A 12507-nucleotide genomic window follows, 5' to 3' on the forward strand; every position below is an offset into this window, starting at 1 on the left:
GTACTACTAGTATTGAAGCTGTATGCATCGTAGACACTAAGTACCTTCCCGTTCAAGTTGATAGATTCCTTCTTTTACTAGGTCTTTCATGACTGTTACAGAATCACCGACCCAGAGCGATCATGAGTAATGAGGGATGCTCATCGTGGTATATCTGTATAAGTTTGATAAGGCCTCTACCGTATATAACAGCTGCGAACGCAATGTGAGGGCTAATCATGCAATTTGCTATTCATTGTATGGTGGGATATAATTAGTGTTTCGTGCGATATTTCAGATCAGTGGATGGTATGAGGATTTCTCTAGCGGGGATAGACAAATTGAAATCCCACTCTAAGGGGGTCCTAGGAAAAGAAGTGGCTAATTGTACTCTAGGTAACGGTGGATAAGTGCGATGAGAATAAATTGTGCCAGTGTTATCGTCGCAATGGAAGAAATTCAATTTCTGATATCAATCTTGGAAAAGCACTCGGACTATTGTTATATGAAAGATTACTTACATTTGCCATTTGGATTCATCACAACCCGAACACATGTGCAATTAAAAGATCTCCGTAACATATCGCTCCTTTGGCAAAGGGCCCAACATATTCTGTAACACGGCCTCGACCCCCTTGGCCATGTTCGTCGAGCCGCAGACATAGATTGTAGCATTCTGTGACCAAAGAGACAGGATCGCTTGACCTTCTGTCACCAGTCGATGTTGCACATATCGACATCCTTTAGCTATGTCGAAATCTGGAGTTTTACTATATGCTCTCCGAATCTCAACCACACCCGCAGCTTCAAACTCAGATAGTTCTTCATGGTAAAGGTCATCCAAGGAGCGCCCACGGCAGCCAAAGAACAGAAATGCCTTCGCGAGTGGTTTGTACTGCTGTTTCAAGACCATGCGGTCTTGTATAAAGCTAAGGAAAGGGGCTAGACCGCTACCCGCGCAGATCATGATGATAGGTGTGTTGGAAGGGTCCTTCGGAAGATGGAAAGACTCCTTGGCTGGTCGGGGAGAGAAGTAGAAAATGGACCCTGATGTGAGCGATGCCAGGTAGTTCGATGCGACGCCCAGATGCTGTCCACTGCCGCGCCATGCTGGCTCGTTGATCACGGAGAAGGTGAGCGAGCTGTGGGATGGTTTGAACGAGGGAGCCATTGATAAGGAATATGTCCGGACGCGGAGAGCTGGGAGCATGGAGATAAAAGCGGCGATAGGAAGGGAGATAGAGGGGAACTGCTCAAGGAGATCCAACACTGAGACGCGTTTGTCCCGAACTATGAATTCGTATGAATCGTACAGGCGGTTCAATTCTTGTTTGTCTGGATCTGATTGTGTGGCTGCGATGAGTGCTTTGAGGTTCTGGGATTTTCACAATTAGCCAAGTGTTTCGAGTTGGAGGGACGTGCTTGTATGGACATACATTCCGTGTCGCTGGTTGGCATAGCTCTACGTACGAGCTAAATAGCTCGGATGCCGACACAGGTGTGGCTTGGGGGAGACCAAGTGTGTTGAATGAATTGACTGTGATGTTGTAATCCGGTGCGAGGTTGAACTGCGCCAGGACTCGCGAGACGGTGCTGGGCGGATTAACTGGGAGAATATTAAGATGATCACCTGGTCGCAAGCTGGTGTCGCCCTGGAAGCAAAATTCAAGATGTCGCTTCTCCGGGGTGTCGGGGCTAGTTAAGACCCGGACAGCAGTCACTTTTGCCTCTATAAGACCCTTGTGCAGGTCCACCCTCCTGGGCTTACTGAGACTAAGCTGTATCTGGTGGGGGTTGAGCGGATCGAAGTCGGTGCTGTTGGATGGGAGGAAGTTCTCTCTAAGAGCGGGCAGCAGACTTGTTTCTTCCCATGCTTCCAGATCCGAGAAGAGATCACTGACAGCCGCATTAGCTGCACCTCGTGGCGCAAGGCGTGTGGCGCCGGCCTTGTGCATCAGGTCATCAATCAAGATGGGGATGCGATAGAAAGTTTGAGTCCAGTCATGATGGCCGCAGCCGAATACAGCGTAGGATATGCCCTGAAGAGACGGAACATTGCCAGTTTCGAGCCAGGCCACAAACTTCTTCGCATCATCTGTGGGCTGCCCATCGTACGTGGTTGTTAGAATGATGACTGGCTGATCTCTCGGTAGGTTGCCGACGGCATTATCTAGCGGAGCCAGCTTCTGGGTAGTATATCCGCGGGACATCATATTCGATGCTAACTGGTGGGCGAGGGCTTTGCATGTTCCGCTGTTAGAGCCGTAGAAGAAGGAAACCGGCTGCCCTCTTGCTGGTGCGTGGTCTCCGCGGGCCTCAGCGAGATGATTTGACGATTCCCCTGAGCTCCCATCCCTCGCCACTAACATGCTACGTCGAGATAGCCCAGTGGCAGTCTGACCGCGGCGCAGTAGGGCACGGATCCGAAATCCATCTGGCTTAATGGTGAGAGTCTCTTTGATGCGCAGCTGGTAGGACGGGTCGTCTGGCACCAAATCAAACGTTTGTAGAATCATGGCAACCACGAGTTGGGCTTCTTGCCAAGCAAAAGCCCTGCCAATGCAGCCTCGTTCACCATTACCAAACGGTTTCCACGAGTTGGGAGGCAGCTTAGAGAAATTCTCTGCCAACATACGTTCAGGGTGGAACTCGTCTGCGTCGGGTCCGAAGACACTCTGATCTCGTAGACAGGCAGGCAGTAGGACATTGACGGGTTGACCGGCATTGATCATCCATTTCCCGCCCAGAACCTCCGTCTTCTTTGGAGTGACGGCGAAGCCAGGGGCAGTAGGCATCAAGCGCAAACTCTCTTTTAATATGGCATCAATATACGGAAGCTCTGCGAGGTGCTGCGCAGAGATCTGGGCCAGGCCGACAGTCTCGTCGACTTCTTCTTGGGCCTTCTTCAAGATGTGGGGGTGTTGGATCAAAAAGTAGAACGTGAACGAGAGCAGACCGGAAGTTGTTTCGTGGCCAGCAATCAAAAATGTGATGACATTGTCAATGATTGAGTCATCACTCATGCCTTCACCAGTGACTGGGTCCCTCCCGTTCAAGAGAGTGTTCAGGATGTCATCAACGGGATTCTTGTTCTTTCTGCGCTCCTGGATGATGCCGCGAGCCATGGTCCTCATCGCCTCGATGTTCTTATGCATGCGCCGCTGTGCCGAGACACGAATTGAATTTGCAATCCCGGGAAGATTAGCCTGGACATCGGCTTCCTTCAGGACGTACAGCATGGATTGAACAAATGGGTGCATGGTCTCGTTGTTGTAGAAGCTGTTCAGCCGGAAACCCATCGTGCAGAGGGCAATAGTGTCTAAAGTGAGGCGTGTGAAGTCTTCGGTGATATTGATACTGGTTGAACCTCCTTGGCGAGCCCTGCATCGACCATGAAATCGAGCACATTCGTTAGTTTATAATCTAGTTACTTGAACTTTGAATCCAGAGATACCTACCACTTCAAACACAGTTGTTGCGCTACGTCGCTCATATCGTCGAGCATGTTCCGGATACGTAGGGGGCCAAAGGCAGGCACCAGAATCCGATGAGCGATCCCCCAGCCGCGCTCTCCATGGTAGGCTGTGAAGAGGCCATCGTGGGCCAGCAATCGTAAGACCTCGAGGCCAGTCACTACGGCCTTGTGGAAGCGCGATTCGTCGCAGAGCTCATCTACCAGGGCCTGGCTAGTCGCGAAGATCTGCTTTTCACCGTTGATAGTGATCTGAAAGAGGGGTCCTAGAAGAAACCGCCAGATTAGAGAGCTTCCCTATCAATGTATGCAGCACATAGACGATTGGAAATTGAGATACCGTATTTATCCGCGAATGCAATAATGGATTGCAGACCATGCTCAGGGTCGATGTCCAACAGGTTTCCCACAACTGGCAGGGCTGAAGAAATGAACGGTCAGTAAGAGAATGAGTATATAAAACGGCCTTGCATGTTTGAGCTGATAACAAGTTTTTCGTGCTTACGTTTAGGTCCGGGAATGCGCTCGGCGTCTTTCATGGCTTCCTGTTACAGATTTATCTGTTCGGATGCAATGTATCAACGTGATGAATGCAAAGATGAAGTATCATTCTCTTCTTTGGCTGCTTCAGGGTAATATAGACCTCCTCGCCCTAAGTATGATATGCCATGAATATTGGGTTGGCTTGTAGTCTCCCGTCCGCGGACACCGAAGTGTAGTAGATGGTACTTCTCGGTGTTCGGTGTTCGGTGTTCGGTGGTGCTGTGAAACTGACTTCCTTGGGATCATCAAGATATTAGTGATCATGACTATATTGTAGTCAAGTCGTTTGCCACAGGGCACCAAGTACGCCCTGACCTAATAATCCATTTGCTGCGGTGTTAACTTAATATAGAATTTGCTCTCCGCATATCACTCGCAATGCAGCAACGCATAGGGTCTCTATGACCATACATCGGGTTCAAGTTGGGAAACTGATACCTGGCACTACTTCCAGTTAAACTGCATAGGTGTGGTTGATCTAAAGGAAAGGTAATAAAAAGATACGTAGAAAATTGGCGGTATGAAACCGGAACGCCTAACACCTTTGACCTCATAGCCTCCTTCTCCTCATGTGCCCCCTTTTTGACTCCACCTCTACCTAGGAACACTTCTATGCATATTCATCATCGTGAGAATGAAAATTCTCGACCTTTTGAACATGAGACAGTCTACCACCCGTGTCGTCCTACCGTCGCAGCCCAAGCAGTATTGTCTAGAGTGCACTTAGGTGCGTTCTCCCTCAAATTGAGCCGAAACTTCTGAGGTGTACGGCCTATCCATCTGCAGCTGTTGGGTCAGTCGCACCCCGTCCCAATAATGCCGCTCACGCCGTAATTCTACCCTGATACAGATCACCATTACCATAGCCCAGATCCCTGCCCAAATAGCAGGGACTGACCAGCCAAGCTGCAGTATCACTCACATAACCTCAGCCTCATGTCTCACAATCAACTTCGGAGGTAAGATTACGTACCGTGTAAGCCAGCTCATGGTCAGCAATCACGATCCCAGCTAACGTTCCCCCGGCCACCAGCATTTGAGGAACCATCCACAGTATCGTCAATCGATGTAGCATGTTACGGAATGGAGGACTCGCATTGTAACGTTGATCTAAACGGTCCCGGAATTCTGTTCCTCCATTTCCATCGACCGCGATGATGTCTTCGAGGAGTGGATAGAGAGCGGGCCGCATTGGGTCGCCTTTCGCGATAGAGGAGATGCGGAATGGGACAGACATCTTCAAAACGTGCATAAACTCGAAGATTAACATCTCGATAGAAAAGATAAAGAAGAGCGAAGGCACAGGCATAGCCAGCATGCGTATCCAGGGGGGATCGGGGATGGTTCCCAGAACGAGTTCGGCAATGATAATGACCCAGGAGACGAGGATATTCCAGTGGGTGAAGTCGAACTAGGAGGACTCAGTTAGATTTACTCGCAACTAGACAGGGTGCGGAGTGGAGCGATAGGTTGAGGTATTATTCACATAGTAGCGGCCTGCGTTGCGAACGCGAACCTTGGATTCCTTTCGCCACAGACTCCACGATCTCTGTAATGTTTCCGTGACAAAAGTACCGAACAGGGTCAGGGTTAAGATATTAAAAACTGCCAGACAGAACAGTTATTTAGATGCTGAAGTCGCAAAGCCTGGAGATCATCATACTGGTCGATGTGGATAAAGTCGTGCATCGGGTGAGAAGATAGTAGAGCCCGATGGGAAGGGCGACTGAGTCCATGAATACCAGGAACCAAAATATCAGAATTCGGAGTTTCCGCTTCTCTAGACTGTAATTCAGGGATAAAGATTCTGGGTATTGTCCTAAATCGGCGGACATCATAATTGCAGTTCATAGAGGACGAAGGCGAAGGAAAAGATACTACAAGAACAACAGCAGAGAACACTATGTCTCGACAGCTTTTCAGGGAGGCATGCATTCATTATTTGCTCCGGTGCACAGAAGATCTGCCTTTGCCGCGTCATACTTTGAAACAATGACGACCTAGATTAGACTTCGCTCAACGATATGTTCGGAGTGGCTTGGATGTACCAGCAGAGTGTGATATTTTCGAGTTCCCCCGAGCACCGAGATCTATCTGGCTCCAGTCCCGAAGACCGAAAGCCCTATCCTACCAGATGAGACGGAGAGGAATACAGTCCAGGCAACAGTAATCAGCAGAGACATCGAGGTAGTAATTCTAATCAAATTTACTGCTAACTGACAAATGTGAAGATATATTGTGAACAGAATATAAAGAGAACAGAAATTAAAGCAAGCAATCTAAGTTTCAAAAGTTGCTTCGCATATACACCGAGATCTTTTCGACAGTATCTTACCATAACCAAGGGCTCATCCCAACGGGTCGGCACCATGGAATCCAGGTTTCCCTTGACCTGCACGCCCGATGGAGACGAAGAAAGGCAACAACAAACAGTATACAGCAATTCTGACCAAACAATTCGCAGACTGGCAAGCCGTTTCTCAGAGAGTACTGTGACCATGGGAGTAGACGAGACATACAGCAACATTTTCTATCCCCCCCGTGACTCGAAACTTGACCCTCGGTGCTCCAACTTCGACACACGCGCTTGGATAGAAGCTCTCGTCGAATATGAGAATAGCAATCTGGAATCAGCACGACGCCGGAGGTCCGGAGTATCTTTCCGCAACCTCAACGTGTATGGCTTCGGTAACTACACAGACTATCAGAAGAGCGTGGGAAACAGCATCCTATCGCTGATAACACCAAGACGTAAACACCGGATTGATATTCTTCATGACTTGGATGGGCTAGTCAACACCGGCGAGATGCTTTTGGTCCTTGGACCTCCGGGCTCCGGCTGTTCAACATTACTCAAAACAATTTCTGGCCATATGAAAGGGTTATTTTTGGGCGACAAGGTCAGGATGAATTATCGAGGTATGTGTGGTAGCGTTCCGGTTCATTCATGCTAAAAGTTTCGGATTATTCTGACCTAGTTACTCACTGCTATGCCTCAGGCGTTTCCAACAAAGAAATGCATAGCTACTTCCGCGGTGAGGCTATCTATGTCGGTGAGAATGATGTGCATTTTCCAATGTTGTCAGTGGGAGACACGCTTTCCTTTGCAGCTCATGCCAGAGCACCGCGAGAATTGCCACCCGGGCTGAAGGTACAAGAATATTCCATGCTTCTGCGGGATGTGATCATGGCCATATTCGGTATCTCGCATACAGCAAACACTGTCGTTGGGAATGACTTCATCCGGGGAGTAAGCGGAGGAGAACGAAAACGCGTGAGCATTGCCGAAGCAGCACTCAGTGATGCTGCGTTACAATGCTGGGACAACAGCACCCGTGGTTTGGACAGTGCTAATGCTGTCGAATTCTGCCGAACACTTCGTACGGCCACGGAACTTCTACAGTCATCTGTCCTGGTCTCTCTATACCAAGCGCCCCAGGAGGCATATGATGTACGCATTCCCCTCCCCAGAATTCTCTTCTTCCTTTCTTCTCTCTCCATCTTTGGAAACCTTTGTGACTCACCATATTACCGCGCGCAAGCTTTTCAACAATGTCATGCTCCTATATGAAGGGCGGCAGATATATTTCGGACCGACATCTGAAGCACGCGCGTATTTTGAAGAGTTGGGTTTTGAGTGTAAGGTCCCACGGCGGTCCTATTTGTTGTTTCTAACGGGAAGAATGTGTAGGCCCCGAACAACAGACCACACCGGATTTTCTCACCTCAATGACCAGTCCCAAGGAACGCCGTGTGCGACCAGGGTTCGCATACAAAGTACCTGTCACAGCAACGGACTTTGAGAGAATATGGAAGGAAAGTCAGCAGCGCCAGCAGCTGATGAGTCGTGTTGAGGTATACGAGAAGAAATTCAGTCTCGGGGGCGATAGTAGGGATGAGTTCGTGGCCTCCCGTAAGGCCCAACAGGCGAGCAGCCAGAGAATTAAATCTCCATATACATTGTCGTATATGCAACAGACAACATTATGCCTTTGGCGTGGCTGGAAGCGTCTGCTTGCCGATCCCTCCTTGACGTATATCCAGCTTGGGGGGAATACCGTCATGGCTCTGGTCTTGGGAAGCGTCTTCTTCAATATGAAAGACGACACGAATAGCTTTTATGGCAGAGGAGGATTGATTTTCTTTGCACTGCTTCTGAGTGCATTTGCTAGCGTCTTAGAGGTGAATATTTGTTGAAAGATTGGCCTACTCCATGAACGCCCGACACTAACCATGCTCAGATTTTGACGCTGTACGAGCAACGGCCGGTGGTGGAGAAACACAAGCAATTTGCTCTCTACCACCCATCTGCAGAGGCTGTGGCCAGCATGCTCACTGACATTCCGTATAAAGTGCTCAACACGTTGGTCTTCAATCTAACATTATATCTTATGGCCAACTTGCGACGAGATGCCGGGGCTGTGTTCTTTTTCCTCTTCGTTGCTTTTCTCAGCACGATGGTGACATCCGGCTTATTTCGGACGATTGCATCAGTCTCGCGTACCATGTCGCAGGCAATGGTGCCCGCTGCTTTACTAGTTTTAGGTCTGATCATGTACACTGGCTTCACAATGCCAACCATGTATATGCCCGGATGGTCACGGTGGATGGCTTATGTTAATCCGCTCAGTTACGCCTTCGAATCTTTGATGGTTAATGAATTCCACAACCGTGAATTCTCCTGCTCAACCGTTGTCCCCTCAGGGCCAGACTACCATGCTGCCGGTGTCAACAACCAAGCTTGTGCAGAGGTTGGAAACACGATCGGCTCAACTACAATTCAGGGAGACTTATATATTAATGACAAATTCGATTACAACCAATCCAACAAGTGGAGGTAAGCTGCTCCAATTATCACCCGGAAGCTAGATCGCTTAAATAGGAGAATGTGGCTGACGTCTTACAGGAACGTGGGGGTTTTGATTGCATTTTGGTTCATCTTCACAGCCGCATACCTGGTGGCGACTGAGGTGCTCAGTATGGCTAAGAGTAGGGGTGAAGTACTCATCTTTCGCCGTAGCCATCTTGTCAAGAAGAAGTCTACGTGGCGCATGGCGGGTGGTGACGAAGAAGCGCTCCGGCCACCCGGGATCAAGATGGTGCAGTTAGACGGCATCCAAAGCACGGAGACTCTGCCTGCTAAAAGCCACATTTTCCACTGGCAAGACGTATGCTATGATATCAAGAATAAAAAAGAGGTTCGGCGGATCCTGGACCATGTCGACGGATGGGTTCAACCTGGAACTTTGACTGCCTTGATGGTATGTAAATTTATCTCACTAATAATACCAGTGCCTGGAAAACCCTAACACAAGATCAATCCTAGGGTGTTTCTGGTGCCGGAAAAACGACCCTACTTAACGTCCTTGCCAAACGGGTTACTACTGGGGTCGTTACGGGCGACATGCTCGTAAACGGTGCGCAAAGTGATACTTCCTTCCAGCGCAAAACAGGCTATGTGCAGCAGCAAGATGTACATCTCTCAACATGCAGTGTGCGAGAGTCACTTGAATTTAGTGCACTCCTCCGGCAGCCTTCTGACGTGCCACGGGAGGAGAAGCTCGCCCATGTGGAGGAAGTGATCAGGCTCCTTGAGATGGAAGAGTATGCGGATGCCATTGTTGGTATCCCCGGTGAAGGGCTGAACATCGAACAGCGCAGACGTCTTACCATTGGTATTGAATTGGCTGCAAAGCCTGAATTGCTTCTTTTCTTGGATGAACCGACCTCTGGACTGGACTCACAGACATCGTGGACTATTTGCCAGCTCCTGAAACGACTTGCACATAGTGGCCAGGCTATCCTGTGCACCATTCACCAGCCGTCAGCTATCTTGTTCCAGCAGTTTGACAATCTGCTGCTTCTAGCAAAAGGCGGCAAAACTGTGTACTTTGGAGGTTCGTCCCTCCGCGCCTACAGACAAGCATGTGCTAACGGTGAAAATCATTATTCGTGGCAGAAATTGGGCAGAATTCGGCTACCCTCATCCGATACTTGGAGACCAACGGAGGAACACAGTGTCCTCCAGGCGCCAATCCAGCTGAATGGATGTTGGAAGTGATTGGGGCCGCACCGGGATCAGATACCACTGTCGATTGGCCGAAGGTCTGGCGAGACTCGCCTGAGCACCAGTCTGTTCGAGCGAAATTGCAAAAACTCCGAGAATCTAGGACTACCATGAGCGTAACACCTCATATGCAGACGTTGAGACAGCCAAGCAATAGGGCTTATGCTTCGTCTTTTCTGCAGCAGTGGTGGCTCGTTCAGAAACGTATCGCAGGCCAATACTGGCGAAGTCCGTCGTATATATATTCCAAAGTCTGCCTCACCGTGGGATCGGTAAGTACTTGCACTAAGCAAAGCTGTCTTATACACCATCTTCCTGTGCAATTTGGCTGAAAATCTCCAGAGTTTATTCATCGGCTTCAGCTTTTACAATGCGCCGAACACCATCCAGGGGCTCCAGAACCAGATGTACGCAGTGATGATGTTATTGAGCATGTTCGGGCAACTCAGCGAGCAGATTATGCCTCAGTTCATCGATCAGCGAGATGTTTATGAGGCGCGTGAGAGGCCCTCCAAAATGTATGACTGGAAAGGTAGGGCACGTAGTGTGATTCAATACAAACAGGATAGGCTCACACATACCGACTGGGCTAACTTATGACACAGTCTTGATGCTGAGCAACCTCGCGATTGAGATTTTCTGGAACACGTTGATGGCAGTGGTGGCCTACTTTTGCTGGTACTATCCTATCGGACTGTATCAGAACGCTACCTCCACCCACGAAGTCGCCCCGCGCGGCTGCCTAATGTTCCTGTTCATCTGGGCCTTCATGATGTTCACTAGTACCTTTACGCATACCCTTATCGCTGGGATGGACAGTGCCGATTCTGCTAGCAGTGTTGGGAATATATGCTACATGCTCTGCATGACGTTCTGTGGGTAAGTGGATTTAATATTTCTTGCCTCCTGCCCCTGTTCTAGACACTATATGAGCATTATTTGCTCCTTGTGATAACATCACCCAACTCACCACTACCACGAAAACAGTATTCTCGTCAAAAAGTCCTCGTTACCCGGCTTCTGGATATTCATGTACTATGTCTCTCCGTTTACCTGGCTCGCTTCAGGTCTTCTTTCGACCGGTGTAGCGAACGCGGAGATCGAATGTGCACCCAATGAATATGTTAGGTTTCTCCCGCCAAAAGGTCAGTCATGTGGCTCGTACATGGCATCTTATATCTCGTTGTCCGGCGGATACTTGGTCGACCCACATAACACCGAGCATTGTCAGTATTGTCCGTTGAGCAGCACGAATGATTATCTCTCTACAGTCAATATTCGGTTCGAAGATCGCTGGAGGAATTTCGCCCTTGTTCTGGTCTATGTTGTGTTTAATGCCGTGGCGGCTTTAGCTGTATATAAGCTAGTTCGCGTGCCAAGAAGGAGCAAGGGTTGACATCACTGTCATGGAGAACATACACAGAACCCTATTGGCATCCGTGCTTGGGCATACTGTGCTGAGAAGTGCATTTCAACGGTGGAACTTAGGAAAGACTGGCCATTAATTTGTTTCAAATGTAAGCAGTAATCGAAACATATGTATATTAATAACTCAGCCAATCAAGAAAGCATGCAATTGATACTCCTAGGCATAGTAACCACCTTCCTTCCTGACTATGTGTTCCAACAAGCCACTACCAGCTGGTATTGGAACCCCTGCACCACTACTTAATATCCGTGAAATGAGTTACCTGAACATACATATCTATCAAACTGGAATGAAGAAGGATCTGATAGGACTAGCAAAGGAAGTCGTGGTGGTGGACAGAAGGAGAGAATTGAAGCCGAATAGAGCCACGCAGCTATCCTATCTGAAAGGTGGTGCAGACGAGTGTTTGTATGCTAGCTACCCTCATCAAGCCTACAGTGCCTTGAGTACTTGAAAGTCAAGGCGACAGCCAAAACTTAATTTTAGATGTATGAGTATGGGTTCTTATGCGTTCTACTCTAGATGCATTTGCGACATTCCTCGTCGAGCTTGTGCAGAGTTGAATTTAACACGGGGTTATAACAGCTGATCCTAATATTGCGCGCTTCTGCACATCTCATTAACTGACGAGTGGTAGCAATTTTCGAGTGAGACCGATCATCCTTTTATTCCAGCTGAAGATAAATATTCTTGTTATTTTTTTTTAATGTAAAAGCAGGCTCGTTCAGCTTGAAGGCAGAGGGAGACCAACTATGTGCGAGTTGATTTCCGTGGTTCTGGTGGTAGATGGAATTGCAAACGGCACGGGCGATCAAATTAGCATTGGGCAGGTGGAGTGAAGCTTCCGCAGGAACCCTAGTGTTGTGGCGCAGTGTGTCTCACCGAAGACCGAGACTTTATTTTAAGGAAAGCAAGTACCGAATTCCTTCCTCTTCTCTCCTTGTCACCCCGAGATCATGATGCCAGATACGATAGCATGATGTCCGAGCAATTTACCCAGGGCCGAGCGACTTCCAG

General features: G+C 48.8%; 3 protein-coding genes across 3 annotated transcripts; 1 reads left to right on the forward strand and 2 right to left on the reverse strand.

The window, feature by feature from the left end:
- Positions 1-541: 541 nt before the first annotated feature.
- Positions 542-3990, reverse strand: AtWU_11020 (bifunctional cytochrome P450/NADPH--P450 reductase; the record flags this gene model as incomplete). Its single annotated transcript, XM_035506122.1, has 5 exons — positions 542-1354; positions 1416-3360; positions 3438-3717; positions 3792-3872; positions 3957-3990. 5 exons carry the CDS (start codon positions 3988-3990, stop codon positions 542-544), a joined length of 3153 nt encoding a protein of 1050 aa, XP_035362015.1.
- Positions 3991-4717: 727 nt separating this feature from the next.
- On the reverse strand, positions 4718-6365 carry AtWU_11021 (bifunctional P-450:NADPH-P450 reductase; the record flags this gene model as incomplete). Its single annotated transcript, XM_035506123.1, has 3 exons — positions 4718-4900; positions 4968-5405; positions 6330-6365. 3 exons carry the CDS (start codon positions 6363-6365, stop codon positions 4718-4720), a joined length of 657 nt encoding a protein of 218 aa, XP_035362016.1.
- AtWU_11022 (ATP-binding cassette transporter) lies at positions 6364-10944 on the forward strand (the record flags this gene model as incomplete). Its single annotated transcript, XM_035506124.1, has 10 exons — positions 6364-6913; positions 6994-7445; positions 7537-7633; positions 7686-8176; positions 8236-8831; positions 8901-9255; positions 9321-9891; positions 9954-10333; positions 10404-10593; positions 10667-10944. 10 exons carry the CDS (start codon positions 6364-6366, stop codon positions 10942-10944), a joined length of 3960 nt encoding a protein of 1319 aa, XP_035362017.1.
- Between the last annotated feature and the right edge of the window lie 1563 nt (positions 10945-12507).

The sequence above is a fragment of the Aspergillus tubingensis genome (assembly GCF_013340325.1).
Source record: "Aspergillus tubingensis WU-2223L DNA, scaffold_15, whole genome shotgun sequence".
NCBI classification, from domain to species: domain Eukaryota; kingdom Fungi; phylum Ascomycota; class Eurotiomycetes; order Eurotiales; family Aspergillaceae; genus Aspergillus; species Aspergillus tubingensis.